At 51.1% G+C, this 17124-nt stretch overlaps 1 protein-coding gene across 1 annotated transcript in view; it reads left to right on the plus strand.

Moving 5' to 3' along the window:
- Positions 1–17124, plus strand: part of DOC2B (double C2 domain beta) — a 147822-nt gene that overhangs the window by 23542 nt on the left and 107156 nt on the right. Inside the window, exon 2 of the mRNA XM_034752836.1 lies at positions 3597–3676. Coding sequence (XP_034608727.1) covers positions 3597–3676 — 80 coding nt within the window. The remainder of the gene's footprint in view (positions 1–3596; positions 3677–17124) is intronic.

Below are 17124 nucleotides of genomic sequence, written 5' to 3' on the forward strand. Positions count from 1 at the left end.
CCCTGGAGCAGATAGGGCTGCATAGGGCAAGGTCTCTGAGCCCCTGTGTTTCAGAGGGGATAGCTGTGTTGGGTGTTTTGAATTTATAAACTGTGGTCTGAGGGGAGGGCCTGAAAGAGACTTGGTTTGGGGGAGACAGGCCAGGAGGAGCCTTACAGGGACCAGAAAGGTACAGAGATTCAAGTGCATCTCCTATGCCTAGGGCTGGAGAGCATGTGCATGGGAGGTTTGTATGGCAGGAGCACTCCGAAAACTCACCCGGGGATAGTTATTTATTCTAGTGATGGGCCAAAATCAGAACGGTTTATCCAAACCCTCCCAGCTTGGAGATGTGGATAAATGACCTCCAGATCCCAGGAATTCCAGTCTGGATTTTGCAGAACAAAACTTTCACTGAACGGATTGGGGGGAAAATTACCCCCCATTCACTGTACCATAATTACCCATTAGCTGCCCAGAAATCTGTGGGACATCTTTCCCCAGGACAAACCTCAAAGTGAGAGAAACTAGACTCGGGTGATGGGAGCACGAGGGGTTCATAGATAGCTAGACCGATAGAGGAGATTAGATTGGATGAAATAGAGCACAGAGTGTTTGGGAAACTGGAGAGCTTTGGCTGTGCTGAGCTCTCAGACTCTCAAATGCTTATCGAAGCCTCTTGGCTCTGCAGAATTAAAGTGGGAACCGTGGTGTTTGGGTTGGAATCTGGGAGCACAGCGGCACAGAAATGCCCAGCAATGTTACCCCTGTGTGCAGGGCAGCTTTCCCAGATGCCCGGCTTCATTCAGACCTGGGCCCCCCTCTGCACACTAGGACTACGCTGGGGCTGGTGTGCCTGAGCGGCCTTAACCCCAGAGGATTGGCTACAGGTCGCCCCAGCCTCTGGGAATCCTCGGGTGGTATGAAGCCACTGTATCTACCCTTAGGGCCCTCCCTCCCTTCCACTGGCACAGGGTGGCTGGGAAAAGGGGGTGAGGCCAGGGCATCCTTATCCTCTGGCTAGCCCTGGCTGTCAGAACAGCACCTTAGGGCTGTAAGCAATGTGGTTACCCATTGGCTGCTCTAATTTACCCTGGAAACTGGCCCAGCTCTCAGGTGGCCTCAGGACTGGGGGAAGGGGGATGTGCAAAGGGGGGTTTAGCTTCTATGCACACACGTGCACAGGCATACATGGGCTTGTGCTGAGAGCTGCTTGACCGCACTAAAGAGCCTTACTGAAATCCCTGGAGCTGCCGCTGCTCATGCCTGTTCTGGATTTTACCTATCCCCTGCAGTTATCGTTGCCCCTGGGAGCCAGTAATCGGTGATCCAAGAGCCACACCCTGCAAATCTCAACACATGAAAGCTGCTGTCTAGAGACAGGCCTGGAACAGAACCTCTCCCTAAAGACTGGGAGATCTCGGACCTTATAGAAGGAGAAGGCTTTGGATTGCATGACGGAGAAGCCAGGAGATTGTCCATTTATCAGCACTGCTGGGCATTTGCTGCCGTTGCTGGTTCCTAATGCCGCTTGTGGTTGATAAAATGGGGATCAGTGGTCAAGGCAACAGCACCCTTAATGCAGCTAAGGCCCCTTGTGCAGGCCTGATCCCTGAAGGTATGTCTACACTGCGTCTGGGAGCAAGCCTCTGGCTCGGATCTACAGACTTGTGCTGGCAGGGCTTGCCTTACACAGCCATTTTTAGCATGTAGAAGTTGTGGCTCGGGCTGGAGCCAAGCCTGGGGAGACGAGCCACAATGTCTGCATAGCTATTTTTAGCATGCTAGCGGGAGCCCTGCTAGCACAAGTCTATGGCCCCGGGCCAGGCGGCTTGCTCCCAGATGCAGTGTAGACAAACCTTAGTGATTTTCTTTTCATGGGCCCCAGCGATGGCAAACCCAGATGGAAAAAGAGCAGTATTAGGAGGTGGCTGGCGAGAACGTGTTTGTTGGAGTAGATGAGGTCAGCGAGGTTGCAAAGGGAGGGGGAAGTGAGAGCAGGATCGGGCACCCCCAAAGGCAGTCGCTGTCATGGGTGTTAGTTTGCATCCATCTGCTACACCGACTGTTGAAGCCACTGTGCAGCCAAGGTTATTCTGGGTTTCACTCATTATTCTGAGCGATTGCAAATGACAGCTCTGCGGTTTTATCAGCTGGTCTCCCATTTTCTCAGCGGCAAGGAATGCTTGGGGCCAAACAAGGCAAGCAAATTCCCATAGCTGTTGGTCAATTGCAAACTGCCAGCCCTCGCGATGCAATGGTAAAGCACATAGTTCTTTCCCTGAGGGTGGAAGGGTGTGCTTGCTAGCCCACCGACTCCCATGAGTTGGGAATGATTGTTTGTTGTTGTCTTGCGTGTTCACTAGCTGTCCTGCATTGTAATATCCAGGCACCTTGACCTAAATTGAAAGTACATCCGGTGTCCTGTCAAGGGCTGGAGCCAGTTCCCATGGCACTCGCGGTAACAGCAAGACTGTCATGGTCTGGGAGTTGCCTGGCAATCAGCGGCCACGGGGATTTTGTCTGCAGTTCCTGCTTCAGCCGTTAAAGTCTGTTTGTCGAGCAAGGGGCTGTGGTAGCTGCTGCCCGCAGTCCCTGTTTGCTCTGAGCAGGGCACCCTCCAGTAGTGAGGGCACGGCAGAGCTGCCCCCGCCACTGAGCTCAGCAGCAGCTGCCCTCTCTCCCCATGACACTGCAGTAAGGTGGGGGGATCCCAGCAGGGTGCCTCCCCTCTTTGCCTCCTGCACAGAAGCCTCCCCTTGGGGGGAGTGCAGCTGGGTGGAACATGGGATTGCGGGAGGCAGGGGAGCTGGCTCCTTGTTGGAGCCTGGGAGGAAGGTGGGGTGAGGGTGACAGCTGAAGCCTGCCAAGGAGTGGGATTGCAGGGTGACTGGAGCCTGCCGAGGTGGGGGGTGAGGGAGGTGGGCGCTGTTGTGGGGGGGAGTGAGGAGTAGAATTAGGGTGGCAGGAGCTGAAGGCTGCCAGGAGTGGGGGGAATAAAATGGGTGGAAAATTAGCAGTTGCATTATGTTAGCCGAATTCAGCCATGGCACAGGTGGGTGGAGCTCCCATTACGACGGAGGGGTCCTGTGCCCGCTTGGCGTGGGTTGAACTTGTGCCATAATACGCAGTGTTACAGGAGAGAAGGGTCGGGACTTATTCCTAGTCCAGCAGGGGTGACCAGCCATCCTGTACGGGAGCCCGCTTCATGAGAGCGGGAGCTCAGTTTCCTAGACCCAGTTGAGGATGTCCATGGCCCTGGGCATGGGTGGCTGAAAGCATCCGTCTCTCTAGTGATGCATGTGCTAGTGTCCAATCTGGTCCCATTGAAACCAATGGGAGTTTTGTGAATTGCTCCTTGGAGTTGTACGTGTCTGGTCCGATTGTCAAAAGTGCTGAGCACCCATGGTGAGTTCAGTGGCACCTAGGATTGGTCAGCACCTCTGACAATCAGGCCCTGAGTTTACAGGCTGTTTCACACCAGGCTTGTAGCGGAATCTTTCACATCTTCCTGGGTCCCTTTCTCCAGCAGCCCTCCACTTTATTCCCATTTAGTGAGAGTAAAAACAGCATTTGCTGGGTAGCTCAAGTTAACAAGGCTCTTTTGTCTTTTTCAGCGACGCTGGGAACACTAGATTTCAGTTTGCTGTACGACCAAGAAAACAATGCTCTCCACTGCACAATCAATAAAGCCAAGGTATGTCTTAATGCTAGTCTACAAGCAGCAAGAATTAAATATGCATGGATCTAATGACCTTTACTCTGCCTCCTCTCTGTTACGGAGACAGTGACTCGCGGATCTGTAATGAGCAATATGCTGCGATGCTCTGTGAATTTCCATTGTACGGGCTGCAGCTAAATCCCTGGAGTTCTGGGTTCTCTCTTCTGAAATATTTGCTAAAATTAAAATGAAATGTGGGAGTGGTGCAGGGGCTGAACATGCTGTGGCATTCATGGGAGAGTGGGTGGTTAGATGGCTGGTCTCCCTCCAATCTCCAGGGCAGCACTGAGGGGTTTCACATCCGAGTTGAAGGGAGAAAGGAGCGGGGAGGATGAGCAGCTATCCCTTGCCTTGATCTATCACCGTCTCTGTATCTTGCTTTCCTTTATCCCCATCTCCCCTCTTTCTTCTAGCCTCATCTCAACTCGTTCCTTTTCCTCATCTCTCCTCCTCTTTCTGTTTGTGTTTTTGATGCTCCTGTATATCTTTTCTTTCCTGTTCCCGCTTTCCTTTTCCCCCCGCTCTATGAAAGATTTCTATGGGTTTGACTCTCATCCCATAGCATTTGCTAATGTTAATCACCCCACTGGCCCTCTGCTGATTCAGCCCTTCAGGAGGTAGGACTCAATGACAAGTGGTGATGTGCCCAATGGTTCTGACTTGGCAGAGCAGAAGATCAGTGGACTCCTGAAACAGGATGACCAGATGTCCTGATTTTATAGGGACCGTCCCGATATTTGGGGCTTTTTCTTATATAGGCTCCTATTAAGCCCCCACCTCCTGTCCCGATTTTTCACACTTGCTGTCTGGTCAGTCTATCCTGAAAGCTAATGCTCAGATTGCTCCTGGGACATGTGATGCCCATAGAGCCCAGTGCATGGGTAGGTGCTCCATGACCCTTCCTGTACCGTACAGCACCGCAGTTGAGTTGAGAGGCATTGAGCTTCCACAATCCCACCATGGCAGACACAAGCTATGCAACTGACAAGCCCAGGGAACGTGCAATCCAGAAGTAGGGGGGAGTAGGTGGAGATCGCAGGGTAGAGGGGATCTAGTGTATCTTATTGGAACAACAGATCTGGTTGCTTGAACTTTTGATTTGTCTGTTTTCAGAGGTAGGAAGTGCTGTTGGCATAGTCACGGGGCTCATTCTCAGTCTGAATTTGCCTTCGCAATCCTAACTAACCCCTGTCCTCTTTAAAAAGATCCATCATATGATGGGGTGTCTTGAGTTAAAAGCTCTTAGCCCAAATCTTGAGCCAGTTCATGACCAACTGGAGTAGCTAGGCCATCCGGTATCGACAGCAACATTGCACTGATTAGCTTCACGCAACCAGGGTCGGATTCCCAGCTGGTGTAAATTGACATCCTTGGAGAGAGACCCACTTAGACCAGCTGGCCCCTAGGCTCCTGGCTTTTCCTGTGGTGTGTCAAGAAGCTGTGTAATGGCAGTGTACAGATAGGAGCAAGAGCAGGGATGGTCCGGTGATTAGGCCACTAGATGGGTTCAGTTCCATTGCAGTGAAGCCCCCGTGGGTCTCATGTGCCAGTAATCGGGAGAGGGGTAGGTGTCTTTACAGGTTCGGAATTCCCACCCAAGGGTCCTAATGGTGGCTCTGCTGTTCCAGTCATCACTTCCATCAGCCCATGCCGCCCTTCCCCAGCTCTCCCCTTCCCTGCCCCGGCTTTGTTGTTCTCGCTGTGGCATTTTCAGAGGGAGATTGATGGCCACTTGCTTTTAATGTTTTTTAAACTAGCGCATCGAGGAGATGGTTAGAGCTATTTATACCAAAAAAAAAAAAAGAAAGAAAGAAACCAACCCAACATTATGATTATTTACTTGACGCTGTGACCGGCTGTCAGTTTATAAATGGCTCTGTTAAATGCTGCTAATCATTGCCACAAAGCACTCTGCATCAGCTTCTTTGCTGTCGGGGTAATTGAAGCGATTAGGTTTTTATGCTCATTTTGGAGCAGAAATTGCCTACTTAGGGCCTGATTCTGTTCCTGCTGAAGTCGATGAGGAAGGCGATCAGCTCCCTGGGGCAGTAGGTTTTGTGAGAGGACTATGATAGCTGAGCCTAGAGCGCTGCAGTAAATAATCCAGTAAAGATGATGGTGACAAGCTGGTTGGGGGTGTGCCACCAAAGATGGTGGCTGGGATGAGTGAAATTGTTGCCTTCTCTCTACCATTCCATTTAACTCCTGGGGGTTAGTGTCTGCAGGCAAACTAGGGCTCAGTTATAATCACAGTAGGGATGAATCTGGCCTCTTACTGGGTGCCTTTGGTCAGCATATTAGTTAAACTGTCTGTGCCAGAGCAGGGGGCCATTTCAAACAGCTGGCGGCAGAGAAAGAGTGTCTTGAGAGAGGCTAGGTTTTTCCCGTATTGCCGCTGATTGCTGCTCTGGAGAGTGGAGGAGAATGTTGCCTATGATTTCCTGCCTGCCTCCTTTGATTGACGGTGGTGAGACTTTCACAGATGGAGGGAGTTAATCCCTGCTGTGAGCAGCACAAGGTCTGAAAGGGGACCGTGCCAGAGTGCTAACCTCCTAGTACAAGCAGCTCTTGGGCCTCCATTGCGAGTTGAATCTGCCTCGCGGTTGCCAAAAGGAGTGAGTGAGTCTCCCAGGAGTAAGTGGCAAAGTGGGACTGAAAATAATGGGAATTGTTTAATAATAATAATCTCCCCACCCAAGCCTGATAAGGTTTGTATTTATTTATTTGTACTGTATGGTCCTGGGCCAGAAACCCATTGTTCTTGGAGCTGTACAGACAGAACAAAAAGATGGTCTCTGCCCCGAAGAGCTTACAGTCTTAAGCAGGATGTCTTCTGGCTGACAAGGATCTGAGGGTACATCTACACTACAGCGGGGAGTCGATTTAAGATACGCAAATTCAGCTACGTGAATAGCGTAGCTGAATTCGACGTATTACAGCCGACTTACCCCGTTGTGAGGACGGCGGCAAAATCGACTTCTGCCGCTTTTTGTCGGCGGCGCTTACTACCACCTCCGCTGGTGGAGTTAGAGCGCCGATTCGGGGATCGATTGTCGCGTCCCGACGGGACGCGATAAATCGATCCCCGAGAGGTCGATTTCTACCCGCCGATTCAGGCGGGTAGTATAGACCAGGCCTAGGATAACAGGACCTGATTTAAGGTGTGAATCTGTCAGGATTGTCCCTTGTAATCTGGGCTATCCAGAGAAGAGCCACCCTGCTATATGCCTGTGGTATGCGTCCCATCCTTTGCTAGTCATCCAGCCTTGCTCTTAAAGAGCTGCAATGAAATCAAGGAGCTCCCAGTATTCCTAACAAGTCGCCTCTCAAATTTTGCCTGACCCATTGTATGTGGTGCAGTGCTACATTTGTTCTGTCAGCTATACGTCAAAATGACAAGAAAATACAGCTTCCCGAAGCCCTGAGGAGATAGAATATCCACCTGCAGGATGAAATTAAGACCTTTTCCTTCCCAGTGTTTTTCTTAGGGTCCAAATCTATGTACGTGTCAGATTTGCTTCAGCACTGTGCATAGTGGAGCAGTGCTATGTCTGCCTGGACAAAGGTGACGATCCACCCTGTGCACAGAACGTGCCCAGATACTGTACCCACTATGCCATCTCCATTTCTAAAATCAGTTTTCCCCTCAACGTGATAGGCATCAGAATTACTGCCTTCCTCCTTAAAGAAACCTCCTCTTACCCTGTCCTGCTGTCTAATCAATATCCCCTTTTTGATCCTCCAACACTTTTTAAAATATATATTAATGTGTAACATACAAGATGTTATTTATTCCCCCTCCTCCTGTAGCATAAATGCTTGAGCAGGAGAAAAAGAGAATGCGGTTGAATCAATCTCCGTGCTGTCTGAGTCAGGTGGCTGAATGGAAAGCATGGAGCTGCATTCCTATAGCTATAGAGGCAGAGTTCGGGGTGGTATTATAGATCAATAAGAGAAATGAATGGTGGGATTTCTTTTCCCGTCCTCCTAGCCATAGTGAGTGAATTTAATATGCTGACACTCAAGCAATCCTCATTGTCAGGCTGTTCCTTTGGTTTATTTAGAGAGCTGTGCTGAGGAGGATATTTATAATTGGGTTTATAGTGGGAGGAAGACCAGGAGGAAGGAGACCTCAAGGCAGAGTGTGATATATACTGATGGCGAGACTGAAGGAGAAGGTGACACAACTTTGCAGGTATGGGAGGGGGAACCCATTCCTGTTCCAGAATGAAGCCATCTGCTCAGGCCAGAACTTATTACCTGCCTGCTCAGTCTCTTTCAGCTCGTTCTAACAGCAGCCATTGCACTCTTTTACTGTTTCCTTTAATGGCTATGGTAGTGTTTTTTTTTTTAGTTTTTCCTCTTCTTGCTGCTGCCGCCAAGGCCTTAGTGCCCTGATCAGTAGCAAAATGCGGCAGACCCAGCACACAGCTGGGCTTTGAAGGGATAAAGACAAACACATGTGAAGCCCAAAGTTACCAGCTATGAGGACTGATTTGTTTATAGAGCTCATCCCATATCCCCTGCTCATGTCAATTTGCACAGCTCCATTGGAATCAGTGGGCTCAGATCCCCAACTTGTGTAAGTTGGCACTGCTCCATTGGAGCCAATGCGCCAGATTCGCGGCTGCTGTAAATTGGTGTTGCTCCCATGGGGCATTTCAGCACAACCATAATACAGATAAAGAATAATAAACCCTCAGGTGCGTCTGTGAAACAAGCCCAAACTCTAGGCCATTTGAGATGCCCCTATTGTTAGGAAGTGCCACAGCCATCCTGTCTGGTGAGGCAGCTGGGAAGGGCCCACCTGCAAACAGCAAGAGGCAGGCCTTGTCTACATGGGGAAATTGACTGGAATACCACTGCAGAGTAGTGTCCGGTGTGAACACCCTTCTTCCAGAATAGCTGTAGCTATTTGGATTCACTCCCTGCCTTGTTCCAGAATCAGTTCTCCACGTGGACAAATCCACAGCGAAAACGAAAGGTTTCATTGGCAGCCGACATTTGTGAATGTGACATGGCCGCAGAGAAGAGTTGTTGTCTGTGACCACCCTAGAGCTGCACAGCATGGGCCGTTTCCCGCCTGCTGTCAAGCTGCCATGACTTGAGAAGGGCTCTCTGATAACTAAACAGGGCCCATTAAGGCTGGAAAGTGCTTTCGAACTTACCACCAGTCTCTCCGCAGGACTCAACTCCCTGAACCAAATTAAGCCCATCCCGAATGACACAGGGTTTGTTTTTCCTAGCCTGGCTTGGGGCGGATACAGAGGGGTTTGCTTCTCCCAACTGGCGGAAGTTAGCTGGGCAGAAAAGGATCCAGGGCCATTTTAATTTATGCTGAAGGCTGTATAAAAATATGGGCCCCCTTGAATGTTTTCCATCCCTCTGGCTCTTAGCAGCCCTGGGGTACCAGCAAGGACCTTTGTTTACACGCGAAGGGAGACAAACAAAGCTGCCCTCCCATTTTCCCTTCATCGAGCACTCTTCAGTTGGTGAGCTCATTTGCACAGTAATAAAGGAGAGTGAAACATGAGTGAACCTATTAAAATATGCTTCAGGAAGGGGCAGTGTGCAGCGGGGCAAGACATAATGCACCCAAACCAATCTCCGGGGACTGGAACTTTCCTATCAAATGCATCAAAGTACCTGCGGTCTGGGGCTCCCAGGAAGCCAAGTTTCGATAGCTCCAGGCCAGTAGAATTGCTGCAGCTGCTCCTGGCATCCCGCCTGAGGGGGGTAGGCCTGGGCCACTGCTGGGGTCTCACCTGAGGTGAGTGGGCCTGGGGTCTCACCTGAGGTGAGTGGGCCTGGGGTCTCACCTGAGGGAGCTCCCTTCTAGAGATGAAGCCTTGAAGCTGCCATCTTGCCCCTCTGATTGATCATGTGTGTTTGGGCTAGTGAGGGGCAAGAGGTTCACTCTGAATAAGCACCCCAATATCCGAATGCTGATTGACGGCTGATCCAAACTGCACAGAGCACAGGGGTCTGGGCTGACATTTTCTTGAGAACCAGCTGTCCAGGGACTTTGAGAAGCCCCAGGTGTCTGGGTGGGTTGTTCGGTGATCTGGGAGCAGCCTTTCCCGTGGAGCCTTATGCTTCTGTTTCCAGCCCCTTACTCCTGTGCCTGGGTCAGAAATAGGTCTGACTCATTTCCAGATAACCAGCCGTATCCGCCTGCTCCCTTAGAATGGATTCATGCTTCCCCCTTCCACGCCCTCCTTTGCTCTCTGCATGCACGACACCGGGTCCTTAGGAAGTGAGATTGCAGCAGTAGTCAGAACACCAGGATTAACAGGAGGGTTGGGGAGGTGCCATCCTTTAGCCCCTGTGCAGGGAAGGCATCTTGCTGCGGGTTGCCTGAAAGGATCCAGGTATTGTGGGTGACATGTAAGCGCTGTGGGGCAGGGATTGTCTCTTTGTTCTGTCCCCTTTAATACAGGAGGCCTAGTGCCATCCTGTGAAATTTAGGCTGGGGGTGGGAAGGGGCGTTGGCAGGGAAGACCCAGTAACTATACAGGCAGTGGAAGAGGCCAGATCCCCAGCCGTGGAAGGACTCCCACTCCCGGTGCCTCCAATCATGGACCCAGGGAGGAACAATGGTCTTTCCCAATGGCTATAGCTGGGGAGATGTCCCAGCTGCCTGCTCAGTGAATTGCAGATACCCTGGTGGGCAACCTGGGACGACTCCCAGACATAAGCACTGCTCCACCAGCGGAAGGGTTGCAGAATCACCTCGCACGTTGTTTCTCCTCCCTCCCTTGCCCCGCTGTGAGACGCTCCTGTTCCGATTAACATGAGGGATGCCTGTGCATCCTTACTTGTACTGCAGTCGCTGCTGGCAGCCTCAATCGAGATTGGGACCCTGATGCGTTCGATGCTGTACAGTACTGCGAATGGTGGGAACGGGCCTCTTGATCCTGGAAAATCACTTTAAAACTCAGCCTGTTTGTGCCGTGACATTCAAATGTTACTGTCCTGGTTATTTCTATCCTTCTCTCACTCTCTCCACTTTTCTGTTTTATTTATTGTGCCATCCATCCACTCTCATTTCATCTCTCGGCCGGGGAAAGCTGCCAAAACTCACTCACAGAAAGGTAAGGGCCAGAACCCCCATCTCCCAGAGGTAGCTTTTATGTAGATGCATAGATGTAAAACTAGATGTAGACCTAGAGCTGTAGTCTAGTTGAGTTGCAGCCAGAGCCTGGCTAATCTAGTTGAAAGGTGTGAGTGGTATTCGGTAATGAATTGCTCTGATAGCATTACAAATGCAATTTGCTGGATTGACCCAGTGTGACTGTGTGTAGATATTGGGAGAACCTTCACATTAAAGCCTGGCTGGGATAAAGCTAATGGAAAGGAGCATTCTCTTGACTCCCAAAGGTGCTGAAGCCTATTATAGGCTCCTGTCTGTGGCACTAATACGTATACTCGAGTCTTCCTGCACAGAGGGGGAGGGAGGCTGAGTATTCGCTGTGCTGAGGTGTACAGGGTTAACAAACACATGCAGCACTTGGTAACAGTTAAGGCTGCAGCAGGGCACACCCCATTCTTCTCAAGCCTTTAAGTCCTGGAAATAAGTAGTTATGGAGCAAGACTCTTGCATTCTTGGCACCTTCCAAGTGCCTGCAGTGCTGTCAAGTATGGATTCCAGCACACCCACAGGCTTCCGTTTCCATCTCCAGTGCATACCCCAAAGCAGTCTGTACCCCCAGCATCATCCAACTTGCATCCCAGTGACCTCACTGCTTTTACATTCGCTGTCAGCTGACTGTCACATGCTCCATGCATTTGGGAGGTGCTAGGGTCACTGTTAAAGGTTTTGCCTTCGAGTGTGATCAAATCTAGACAGACTGAGAGAATTACTGTTGGGGACGGGGGAGGAACAGGTAGTTGATAAGGAGGGAGCCAGTCGGATGATTTGGGTTTGTACAGCGCCTGGCATCAAGTGCAAATGAATAGTAATACCACCTTTGGCCAGGGAGAGTGTTGGGACAACTCCGTGTATGTCCATTGGCATCAATGGAGGCTACACCAGGGATGAGTCTGTTTCATTGTCTCTCCAGCACGACACATCCTTGAGGCTACATCTCTGCTTTTACAGTTGGCATTTAAAAGCCTTCAGTATTTCATCCACTCTGGGAACATTCCCCACCCCCTCTTAGATAAAAACTCCTTCCCCTTTGATCTGCTCCTGCTCTTCTCTATTTATTTTGATCTTCTGCTGTTTTATATCTGCTTATGAGCGTCTCCTGAGTCCTGCTAGCCGCTCCATGCGGGGGCTAGGAGGTCCTGGGTTGCATTTACTGCAGGTTGAATCAAATAATGTGTGATGTATTGAACCCTATTGCTGGCAGTTCTTTCCTCTGTAGCCTTTGTCCATTGAACCCGTTGGAAGGTTAGGCCATTCCGCCAGCACAGTGGGTGTGTTCTGAGGTATGTTTCCTGGTGCAGGTTAGGGGCTTTGCTTTCTTGCTGTTTATTGGCAGTGGGACTGTCAGGATGCTCCGTGCTTTCCAGGCATTCAAGAAGAGGCACTGGCTTCCAGGGGCTCCCAGTGCAAACATGCCATGAGTTTAGAGATAAATGGGAGGTTTGGGCAAGTGGAGAGGCAGGAAGGTGGAGGAAGGGTTTTCTGGGAGTTAGGCAGGACTAGGAAATGCTTACAGTCCTGAAGCGAACAGTCCTGAAGCTGCTTAATTTACACTGGAAGCTCGGCAGGGTCCTGCGTGGCCCTGAATAGTGGGAGTGCACAGGTGGCTTAAAGTCCTCCTGCTGCATCCCTTCCGCCAGCTCAGGACTGGAGTAACTGTGAATCAGGCCTGTTGTGTTCTCAGTCACAGAATGCGCCTCTCGGGAGGCAGCTCTGGCTCTCTCTTCCTCCCTGCTCCACCCCTGCCTTCTGGCCTGTATCTTAGGCAAGTCAGTTCTTCTGAGGGCAGCTCAGTTTCCCCATCTGCAAAGTGGGATTCATAACGGACTTGAGACGGATGGCTGAAAAGTGCTGCTTGGTGGCCAACTGTGATTGTTATTGGCGATTAGATGGTAAAAACACTCAACTCTTATACACCCTACAGCTCAGCTTGCTTTGCATAGAACAGCCAAGTGTCCCTGTCCCCATTATACAGGCAGGAGAAGTAAAGGACGGGGGGAAGTGATTCGTCTGTGGGAGCTACTGGAAATACACATGAATAAATAGACACCTGGGAACTGCGTGAGCATTTTAAAAAACAAAATAAATAAAAAGCGCTTTTGTGTGGCATCGTTTCCCAAAACGTCCTGTGGGCTGAATGGAATTTACTGTAGGTCTGGATACGAGAGCGTGGGGCAGGGGGGTTGGGCAGAAAGTGAAATGAAATAACCCAATTAACACTGCCGTTCCATCTGGCATCACTCTGCCGGATGCCCCGAGCCTGCACTAAGTGCCACGCTGCCGAATGCAACGCCCTGTGACTGAAACAGGCCTCACGGGACCATACAAGCTTTCGCCAAGCTCTTTTCCTCCAGAAGCTCCCGTTCGATGAGCTGGCCTCTGCACAGACCAGTCTCTCCTTAGTGTCCATAAATAAGAAAAATGTTTAGAATGTGCCAGGTAACAAAGCCCCCTTCTTCCCCCTCACTCCGCAGGCGGTGGCTTTAATTGTTGGAACACAATTTGTGCCCACATGGCAGGTGGAGAGCAGTGTACTGCAGGCTCTCCCGGGCAAGCCAGGCCACACAGCAACTTCTGGGCTCTGCTGTGCAAGAACTGAGTCACTGTGGTTTCATCAGCAGGTGTTTTTCCTTTTTATTTTTTTCCTCTATTAGATTAAAAAGTTGCCAGAATGAATTAGAGAGCTGTGATGTCAACAGGTTGTGCTTTATATTGAGGGCACAATTATGAATAGTTTATAAAGGGTTAATAAATTATTAATAGTTGTTTAATTAAATAGTTAATCAACTGATATAGAATCCAAGAGTCTAACTATCTAGAATACCTTCTACAGATGTCTTCCAGTCAGCTGGAATACAGACTGTTCAGGTCTGTAACATGCTTGTAATGTCTAGCAACTGTTTGTTAACACTTTATCAGCTCTTTATAGATGTAACTTCAATATAAATTGTGAGCATTAAAGGAATTAGGCCATGATCCTGCAGTTCTACTTAGATTGTTAGCTCTTTGGCTCAGAGACTGTCTTTCTGTTCTGTGTATGTCACCACCAGGGCTGGCACTTCCACTAGGCGACCCTAGGCGGTCGCCTAGGGCGGCAGGATTTGGGGGGTGGCATTTTGCCACCCTCGGCAGAAATTCGGCAGTGGAGGGTCCTTCTGCTCTGGGTCTTCGGCGGAAATTCAGTGGCGGGTCCTTCACTCGCTCCGGGACCTGCCGCCGCAGTGCCCCGAAGACGCGAAGTGGAAGGACCCCCGCCGCCGAAGACCCCAGGCCCCCTGAATGCTCAGTGGAGGAGTGCTGCCACCTAGGACAGCAAAAATCCTGGCGCCGCTCCTGGTCACCACCTAGCACAATGGGGTCCCTGTATGGATCCCATTGCACGATCAGGGCCCTAGAGAATTATTGTTTTTAAAAGTAGATAGAAAAATCAAACGAGCAGAAACATTGTCCTTTTCTTAGACAACAGTAGGTAGGAGTTATCTGTGAGTTGTCTGTCAGGAGTTGTCTGTCAGCCTAGAATATGGTCTTGGGACACAATCATGATAAAAATCATAATTCCATAACCTTTGTTCTTTGTCGAGATACGTTGCTCATGTCCATTCCATTCTAGGTGTTTGCGCACCCACGTGCACAGTCGTTGGAGATGTTTGCCTTAGCAGTATCCGTAGGGTCAGCAGTGGCACTCGCCAGCCCTACACCCTCTTGGTTCCTTCTTACCCTCTCCCAAGATGGTTGGTCAGAATGCCTTGTCTTGCATTGCAAGAATGTTAGCAGTTCTTAACAGCCCATTGTTGTTCTCTTTGTATATAGTTCTTAGGTACTTAGTTAGCCATTTAGTTTAGTGTTTGTTGTTAGTTTAGTTGTTAGAGTCCTGGCTGGGACTTTGCCCTGGAGCGGGGCCCCGTTCTTGGGCTTCAAACCATGTTCCTCATGCAACAGGCCGATGCCTGTTAGAGACACCCACAGCAGCTGTTTAAAGTGTCGGAGCCCTCCTGATTGGACTCCGCTTCTAGCACCATGGCGTCGGTGCAGAGCGCCCCACTGGCACCAGGCTCTGCCCGGCACTGTTCCCTCTCGCCAGTGCCCAAAAAGTGGCAAAAGAAAAGAGGCTCCCCCGGTGGCGTTTAAGGAGGGGAAGGGGGCTCTGGGCAAAGGACCTAGTTCAGGCCACACGCCTGCCCTGGAGCTACAAGGGGGAACCGCTACGGTCGGACCCCCTAGCCCAACCAGGGATCCGCCTCCGACTCCTGGGAGTGGCGGGGGACCCTGGCTGCTACTGGGCCTTCAACACCCGAAGCTGCCCAGGTGGCCAACGACCTCATGGGCTTGCCGGTACTGCCAGCCATGGGACCCCCCCCCAAGACAATGGCCATCAGTCCCCGAATCATAGGCATATATCCCCGGCCCCACAGCCTAGGATCTCGGCCCACAAACTTGGTCTCTGGCTAGAAGACCCAGGTCTCTGGAATCACGCTGTCCTTCCATGAGGCATGGAACACTGGAATGGAGGCACCGGTCTCTTGTTACCGGCCAGCCTCTCGCCAGAGATCGCCCTGGTGTAGGTCCCTATCGCCTAGACGATCTCTGCCACCCCGGTACCGCTTGACGGACAGATGCTGCTCTCCGCCCTCTAGGCATTGGTCTCTGACAAGGGTTCACCAGCACACTCAGTCTTCCACAGCCCCGCCTTGGTCACCGGAAGGGGAATGATCCAAGTCGGAGCTGGAGTTCAGCCCCTCGCCAAGAAGGCATGGATCCCCATCGGCCCCGGAAACCGGCACGGCATCCACCGCGGCAGCGGTGTGGCAGCAGGGCCAGTGGCCTACTCACTGGCCTTTTGGAACTCTTGGGGTGTGCCCATGATGCCAGTTCCATATTCCCACCACTCCTCCCTGTCCATATCAGACAAACCACCCCTGGCATTTGGAGGGTTCACATGAGGAAAGCACCCCAGTCACATTCCAGGATCCACCCTCCTATTTTTTCCTCAATCACCTGCTCCCCATTTGGTCGGCATATTCGCAAGTAACTTTGGACCGTTGGGTGCTCGACATAATATCTTTGAGCTGCACCCTACAGTTCCGGCCAGACCTGCTGTCTCAGAACCAGGGCAGCCTTCTGCACTCGAATCTGGCAGCGTTGTGCCTGATGGCTTGGCTGCTGCATGGTTGAATGGTGGAGGAACAGGAATGCTCGGCCCATGTTCAACAAGTTGGGTAGCAGAAAGCCCTCTACCAGGGCGACCTACATGGCCAAATGGAAGCGGTTTACATGCTGGGCCTTGGACCAAGGTATTCGGCCTGGATTACCTTCTGCATTTCAAGCTCCAGGATCTGTCTCTTTCATTTGTTAAGGTCCACTTGGCCGCCATTTTGGCCTTCCACCCTCCGCTCCAGGGCAGGTTGGTTTTCACTCAGGTCAGGTTTCTCAATGGTCTGGAGCATCTTTACCCCCACATACAGGACCCCATCCCTCCTTGGGACTCAAATCTTGTACTGTTGCGGCTCATGGGTCCCACCTTTTGAGCCTCTGGCTTCCTGCTCCCTTCTCCTTCTCTCCTGGAAGGTTTCGTTCCTGGTTGCAATAACATCTGCCCGCAGGATCTCTGAGATTAGGGCACTTACCTCGGAGCTACCTGACACCGTGTTCTATAAGGACAAGGTTCAGGTGCGTCTGCACCCGGCTTTCCTGCCCAAGGTGGTTTCACAGTTTCATACAGGCCAGGACGTATATTTACCTGTCGTCTTTCTAAAACCTCATAAATGGGAGGAGGAGCGCAGATTGCACTCTCAGTATGTCAGGAGGACACTAGCCTTCTACATTGAAAGGACCAAGCTGTTTCGTAAGTCAACACAGCTGTTCATCGCGATGGCCGACAGGATGAAAGGTCGTGCAGTGTCCGCTCAGAGAATTTCATCCTGGATCACTGCCTGTATCCGCTGCTGCTATGATCTGGCGAAAGTGTGTCCACCTGCCCACTGGTGATTGTGACCGCCCATTCAACTAGGGCACAAGCCTCCTTGGCAGCTTTCCTGGCCCAGGTGCCAATCCAGGACATCTGCAGGGCTGCTACTGGGTCTTCCATCCACACGTTTTCGTCTCGTTACGCATTTACCCAGCAGGCCTGAGACTATGCTGGCTTTGGTAGAGCAGTGTTGCAAGCTGCATGACCGTGAACTCTGAGCCCACCTCCGAGGATACTGCCTGAGAGAATGGAATGGACATGAGCACGCACTTGAAGAAGAAAAAACGGTTACCCACCTTTCCTAGCTGC

This window comes from Trachemys scripta, chromosome 18, assembly GCF_013100865.1.
Source record: "Trachemys scripta elegans isolate TJP31775 chromosome 18, CAS_Tse_1.0, whole genome shotgun sequence".
Taxonomy (NCBI): domain Eukaryota; kingdom Metazoa; phylum Chordata; order Testudines; family Emydidae; genus Trachemys; species Trachemys scripta.